This window comes from Wolffia australiana, chromosome 16 (genome assembly GCF_029677425.1).
Source record: "Wolffia australiana isolate 7733 chromosome 16, ASM2967742v1".
Taxonomy (NCBI): domain Eukaryota; kingdom Viridiplantae; phylum Streptophyta; class Magnoliopsida; order Alismatales; family Araceae; genus Wolffia; species Wolffia australiana.
The window spans coordinates 4925603-4933062 of record NC_135850.1 but is presented as its reverse complement, the minus strand read 5'-3'; the positions used below and the strand labels follow the sequence as shown (position 1 = coordinate 4933062).

The 7460-nt window shown below is 41.3% G+C and overlaps 1 protein-coding gene across 1 annotated transcript; it reads right to left on the bottom strand.

The window, feature by feature from the left end:
• Positions 1-4390, bottom strand: LOC144713751 (cysteine-rich receptor-like protein kinase 43). Its single transcript, XM_078588427.1, has 6 exons — positions 4179-4390; positions 3972-4105; positions 3656-3890; positions 2319-2553; positions 1483-1630; positions 1-561 (listed from the first exon to the last, which is right to left on the bottom strand). The coding sequence occupies exons 1-6, from the start codon at positions 4240-4242 to the stop codon at positions 178-180; spliced, it is 1200 nt and encodes a 399-aa protein (XP_078444553.1). The 5' UTR covers positions 4243-4390; the 3' UTR covers positions 1-177.
• Positions 4391-7460: the final 3070 nt, after the last annotated feature.

Genomic DNA, 7460 nt, shown 5'->3' with positions numbered 1-7460 from the left:
TGACAAAATATATAATTTCAGATACATTCATGGCAAGTTGGAGTTGTCAATACAATAAATTTACAAATGTAACAGTCAATAATAATTACTGCCATATTTATGGGCTTCAGGTAGTGGAGGAAAACAGCAAAAAAACTTCCAAAAAAAGGCTGTACATTTTCCAAAAAGAGAAGAGAACTATACATCTTCCAATGGAGCTTTACCCCGACAGCGTGGCGCAGCTTCTGCACTGGAACTCATCTTATCGTGGGAGGAGGATCTAAAAGTGGGCCGAGAGGTTGAGGAAGAAGATGATCGAGATGAAGGAACATGATCACTGGACCTGGCCTTGTAAAAGGTGAAGGGAAGCCCAGGCATGGTGGGCTGCTCGAGTGAGTTCGAGCGTTTGGAGAGAGCGAGGCCAACGCGTCGCATGTCGGGTCGGAGGTTGGGGTCTCGCTGGGCGCACAGAAGGCCGAGGTGGATGCATGTCTCCATCTGCTCCGCCTCTGTCGCTTCCCATGGCCGCAGAGTCTCATCCACCATCTCCAAGCTCCGGTTTCTCTGGTGCAACCTCCATGCCTGCATTCAATCCACATTAGACGTGGTCGTTCTGTTCTTTTTGCGCGAATTTGTGTGAATTGTTCGTTCTGTTCGGTTTTCCGAACAGAACAAAAACGAATTCGAACAGAACATCGCACAGACCCGGTGTGCGGTTCTTTTGTTCTCTTTGTGCGAAGTTTGTTCTAGTTTTGTGCATATGTGCGAATTTTGTTCGTTTCTGAAATAAAAAAGAACAGAACAAAGAACAAGGCCCTGTGCGGTTCTTTTGTGCGAATTTTTTGTTCGTTTCAAACGAACGGAACAGAACAACCATGTCTAATCCACATTAAGATGATTGATAAGGATCTTTATGGATAAGAGTCTTAGAAGTTTGATGGACTAAGGAGGCACACCAGATCGAGATAGTGCATATAACCCAAACAGAGAACGCCAAACTAAGAGAAAAACAATAGACCCATGAGGAGATGGAAAGCATCTTATGCTTCCTGTGTTTAGAAATCCTTGCTAGTAGCACCTTCAACTTATTTTTATCTAGCTCTCTCCCAGATCTTACTACTAACAGGGAGAGGAAGAATATTCTTGAAAAGATCTGGAGCTTTCCAAATATTCCAGAATATTTCTTGAGGGTCTGGAACCTTAAAGACTACTCAAGAATGTTTAGATCTTGGAAACTACCAGATATTCTCTTCAAGAAAAAAATTGTAGTCAGCCTTCAGCTTATTTTTATGTAGCTCTCTCCCAGATCTCACTATTTACAGGAAGAGGAAGAATATTCTTGAAAAAATCTGGAGCTTTCCAAATATTCCAGAATATTTCTTGAGGGTCTAGAACCTTAAAGACTACTAAAGAATGTTTAGATCTTGGAAACTACCAGATATTCTCTTCGAGAAAAAAATTGTAGTCAGGCCTCTAAAGGAGAAGATGATAAGTCAAACTCACCCACTCGAGGAGCGTCTGCGAATCGGTGGACATGTAGGTAGAGCTCTTTCGGCCGGTGATGATTTCGAGAACCAGCACCCCAAAACTAAAGACGTCCGCCTTCGTAGACAGCTTCCCATGCATCACGTACTCGGGGGCCATGTATCCGCTACATTACATAAAAAGAATAAGATGGTGTTTATGATGACAATGATAATGATGAAAAGAGGGATGAAGAATATGAAAAAGATGATGATGAGAAAGAGGGAGACAGGTGTGAAGATGAAGATGATGCTAATAATGATGATGACGAGACAGGCGTGAAGATGAAGAAAAGAAGAAGAAGAAGAAGAAGAAGAAGAAGAAGATGATGATGATGATGATGATGATGATGATGATGATGATGATGATGATGATGATGATGATGATGATGGGGCCAAATAAGACGAAAATGATGACGAAGATGAAGAAGAACCAGACAATAATGATGATGATGAGAAGACGAGAGAAAAAAATGACAAAGTTCTTTAAAAAAATGGTAAAGTTGATAATAATGATGATCATATTCATGAAAAAAAAGAAGATGATAGTAGTGATGGTGAGGTTGATGATGATAAAGAAGAATAAGAACAAGATGGAGATAACAATAATGAGGAAGAAGATGATAATAACAATGATGGTAACAAAGAAGAAGACTACAATAATGATGATGATGATAATAATGAGAAAACAAGGATGACTATAGTCATGATGATATCAAGAGAGAATAAGAAGATGATAACAATAATGATGATGAGAAGGAAGAAGAAGAAGAAGAGGATGATGAAAATGACGAAGAGGGGGAAGAAGAAGCTCACTTGGTTCCAGCGACACGAGTTTGGACATGGGTCTGGTCCTCAGGGAAGAGTCTGGCCATGCCAAAGTCAGCAATCTTGGGAGACCATCTGCTGTCAAGGAGCACGTTGCTGGCCTTGATGTCACGATGGATAATGGTGGTGTGGGCATCCTCATGGAGATACAACAGCCCCTTTGCCACCCCGGCAATGATATCCATTCTCTTCTTCCAATCCAGCATCCTTTGCTTCTCTGCGCCTGCACCAAAACCCTCAATTACCCACTGAAGAAGAACTAACGAGGAAGAAGAAATTGTTGAAGACAACATCCTGGCAAGAAGAGCTTAAAATGAAAAGTATCATCCTTCCTATAAGCCATAGCTTTAAGCACAGGGGTAGGTGCTTAAATCCTAATATAGTATCAACGCCCAAGTTGAGAGGTCGAATCTGTTACGATACCTTGGATTACATATAAAAGAAAGAAGAAAGGAGGAGAAAAAGGGAATAACTCTGCACGTGGGACCACATTGGGGCCCACATGTGTGGAGTCCATGTAGTCCAAGATCACCAGTAACCGCCCAGGGCAGTAACTAACTGCCTGGGCTAGGAGCAAGGACATCTTGCTCCTATATAAGGAATAACCCCTCTGGCAAGGAGGGGGGAGCGATCATTTGGAGAGAAGGCCGGGAACTTGGGAGCCGTCGTGAAGCTCAAGCTGTATTCGGCTGTGGGAGCTTGAGGAGGCGCCTCGGATCTGGATCTTACTCTCTATCTGAAGAATTGTCTTGCCATACACAACATTGTGAGTCAATTCTATATTTTCAAGAATTCGTTTCTTGATTTGGTTAGAATCATATCAGAATCCTTGGCAGAACACACCGAGCCTTAGAGCCTTAGGCGTTGAGGGCAAATGTTAAAGACACCATCTTGCAGAAAAAAAATGAGGAAAAGTAGCCAAGTTGCTATAAGCCATATCATAAACCTTAACAAAGTATCGGAGCCCCAGGCTGAGAGTTCTAATCCTAGGCAGAACATAATGAACCCAAGAAAATTTTAGGAGGAAAAGTAACCCCCTTGATATACTTCAAAGCTTTTACCACAATTTCAGGCGTTTGAACACAATGGCAGGAGTTTAAATCTTAACATGGTATCAGAGTCTACATTGAGAGTTTGAATCCTATGCACAACGAACTGAGCCTTAGCTTCAGGTTCTGAAAGAAAATACTAAACACAACATCCTGCTCTGAAAAGTTTAAGATGAAAGTAACAGCCTAGATATAAGCCATGGTTTTTAGTTAAAAGTGGAAAGCGCTTTAACTTAACAGGAAGCCCCTTCTTCCCACCATCTCCCCAAAACTTACGGAAGAGAAGCTTGTCAAGGCTCTCATGGGGCACGAACTCGTAGACGAGCAGCTTCTCGCTGCGGCTCTCGTCACCCGAAGAGGCGGTAGCGGCGCAGTAGCCATAGAGATTGACGACGTTCTTGTGCTGGACTTGTGAGAGCAAGATAGCCTCGTTCATGAATTCCTTGCACCCCTGCTTCGATCCTCGTGAAAGCTTCTTCACCGCAATCTCTCTCCCGTCCTCGAGCCGGCCCTGCATAAAATCCCCCAATCATCAGCTTCATGAATGATAACGATTCCAAGAACCGATTTGTTCAAAAAAAAATCAATCAACCTTGTAAACTGAGCCAAAGCCGCCCTCGCCAAGCTTGTTCTTGGCGCAGAAATTGCTCGTGGCCTTGGCGAGAACGTCGTAGGAGAAGTGCTTCTGATCCCTGGCAGCAATCGACTGCAAATCCTCTTCCGCGCCTGCCGCCGCACAGGAATTAAGAATTGCAAGCGGAATCAGAGAAACACTTGGAATCTCCCAATCGGATCATACCTCTGCCGGAACGCCGCGCGAAAGGCTTGGCGAGGCTTTCTAAGATCTCGCGGGGCTTCTTCATCCACAATTTCTTCGATCTTTACAAAGGAAATCGGGCGATTTCTCGGATTTCGGCCTTGATTTTACCTTCTCCCTCGCGATCGATCTCCAACAAAGGCAGCTGAGCCGCGGCATTTCAGTCATGTAGCCGACGACTTGACCCTCTTAGAGGAACTGAGGAAGACGCGTTCCTCATACTTCCTCAACAACGTTCGCTATTGGCGGACGAATCGGTCATCGTCATCTACATATCGTCATCCAAAACGGATGACGATATTGTTTTCCAGAACTGGGACGCGGACGGGACGAAATTGAACGAAAAGCAGGACGGAAATTCGTTCCGGGACGAACGGACGGGATGGTTTTCCTTCTGTCAAGATCCAGATCTGTCAGATTCGCTTCAGACTGTCGAGAATCTTGCCACATTTTGCATCAAAGTCCCTGCTTTTTCTTGCGCTCAAACTGCGCCTCCCAAAAGTAATTGTACATATGTACCCTCCTCTATATTTCCCTATAAAAACTTAGAAAAGTATATTAAAATTTTAACACATGATTTTTTTGTCAGGGACGAGGGATGGGACGATTTTCCTTTGGATGGGACGAAACTGGCAAAGTTGAGATGCGGACGATTTTTTTGTTTGATGGATGAATCTCTAGACGGGACGGTTTGGATGAAGTTGAAATATCCAGACGTCAGACGGGACGATCTTCATCACGTCCCCTTCCATCGTCCACGTCCCAAACGATTTGGAACTATACTGGTTGATAGTGAGTGAGAGAGAGAGCTAGTTTTTCAATCTCACCCTGGATGTCCCCCATTCAAGATTGTCCTCATTTTTTTCACCCCATGGCTATCATAATGAGGACGAGTCACATTATCCTTTGCAACATACAAATAATGATAGAAATCATGAGTTGTTGTTGTTTGCATCATCATCATTATCATTATCATTTTGTGCTCTTTTGCCCTCTTTTAATTAGGGCATTCAGACTCAGTCTTGATTTTTGCCTCTGTTATGGGGAAAAACCTAAATCAATACAGAAATTTTGATTTGGTCTTGATTTGGTCTACTGGTCAATGTCAAAGTTGAACCACAAAAATCAATGCCAATAAAAGGAAACTAAGAGTCAAACGACAATCTTGTAACGTGAGTTATTTTGATGGCTTCACAAAGCTAAATTATCAAAGAGATATTATATTGATGAATGTAATTAATGTTTGATTTGATAAAATTTGAGTATCTCCTGATTTCATTTGATGCAATGATTTTTTTAGTGATTTTATGATACTCGTGATTTCATAGGATTCTATCAGTGGAATAAGTCATTCATATTTTGCTTCATCATGCCTCTTAAATAAAGGGAAAATGCATGTCTACAAAAATTTGGTAGATAACTATTGTTGTGTTAGATCGTCACAGTAGGGCTCCACAAATTGTATCAGGTATAAATTTCCTTTCTGATGTGACTACAAAACTCTAGATTCTTTACAAAAGGTCATAGAAAGGCACTCTCCCATCTCTCTAGAAATTCAAGAAGTCCTGATTCATCTGCCGCCAATTTTTCATGAAAGTATATTTTCATCGCTGATTGGCAACTTGAAAAGTGAATGAAGTTGTCTTTGACATTCCTCAGAAACCAAGAAACAAAATTTCTATTTGGCGTTCAAAACATTGATTTATCAAAAATTCGGAAGAACATCTCAAAATCACTGACCGTATTTTTTTAAAAGTTCTCTCAAACCAGGAGAAGGGGTCTAGGACCACCGGCATCATCGTTGATGCCGCATGATACCCAGAAAGCATGCTAAATCATAATTTGGAACACATACAGAGAAGATATCACGCACACAAAAAACATAGTATTTTATTTCTTTAAACGACAAATACTTATAGAAGGGAATCTCAGAGCCACTACCCAATGAATGGTGGGGGGATCCGGGAATGATATGTTCCAATTTAGGGTTGCAGGGAAAAATAGTTTAAAAAATGGTTTCTTTTCTGCAAACACTCACCTCAAGCTGGTGAATGTATCTTCTTCATTCCCAGTTTGTCGATGAGCCACTGAAGTAGAGCCATGGAGGTCTTACGTTAGTATATTGGATATTGATCTTCTGATTTGATGTAGGGAATATTGGTTAGGCCACTCTCAAGTTTTTTCCTTCATGAAGTGTTAATCTACCTCCATGTATCTGGTTAGGCCATGTTGTAGTAGATTTTGAGAAATTTCTATGGCTGATTTACTTTTCCAACAAAGTTAGATGTGATTCCAGAATGGAATAAGTAGGCCTTCAACAATAGAGTTGACCCATATAAAACAATTTTTTGGCACTTGATTTTGAAACCACACATTTTTTTTTCTTCTCCTAGGTACGAGGTACCCCACAAAAAATATTCCATAAGTAGATATGGAATAAAAAATATTCCCTACATAATCAGCATCAGTATAAATTTCAAGATTAATATGAATGTTTTTACTAAACTTGATCCCATACACGGGAGTCCTATTTAAGTATCTGATTATGTGAAAAACTGCCTGCTCATGAATGTCCCTAGGATCATGCATAAAATGACCCAATAATTGAGGTGTCTGACATCCTCTGTGGGTGGATTTTTGCTTCTCATGTCAATCTTGAGATATAGATCAATTGGTGTGGGTCCAGGTTCACACCCAAGATATCAACTTTCTTTTAGTAGATCCAATTTGTATTTGAGTTGATATAACACTATCACCTTTATTGAGATTGCATCCTCTACTACAAACAAGTATCTTACCTTTTCTAGTCTCTTGATTTTAAAATCCTTTGCCAAATTTTCATTCAACTTCTCTATCTCCATTTGATTATCGCTCGTGAGAATCATGTTATCCACATAGACTAATAAAATATACATGCCACATAAAGTATGTGTTATAAACAAAGTATGACCACTATGACTTTGTTTGTAACCCAAACTTTTCATAGGGTTAGTCAATTCATCAAACCATACCCATTGAGTTTTTTTTTGGGCCACACATATCATTGTTTAGTTTGCATAGTTGATCCTTGTTTTGATCATTTGTGATGGAGCACGCCAGCCTGCCCCCTCGGAGACGTCCCTCCGCCGCGGCTCGAGAGGCCACCGTCATCTTCACCCGGCGACCCCCTTCGGAGCTTGGAGCTCGGCATATCTCATCGAGTTGGGGCTTGTAAGTACGACCACGTAGGATGCATCATATCATTTTGTAGTTACATTCCCGTGG

Excerpts from the sequence above, each read along its gene's own strand:
- LOC144713751 (XM_078588427.1), bottom strand. The coding sequence starts at position 4,242 with ATGAAGAAGCCCCGCGAGATCTTAGAAAGCCTCGCCAAGCCTTTCGCG. Across the intron at positions 2,554-3,655 it reads CCTTGACAAGCTTCTCTTCC|GCGCAGAGAAGCAAAGGATG; the intron begins GTAAGTTTTGGG and ends GTTTTGGTGCAG. Across the intron at positions 562-1,482 it reads CGCAGACGCTCCTCGAGTGG|GCATGGAGGTTGCACCAGAG; the intron begins GTGAGTTTGACT and ends GATTGAATGCAG.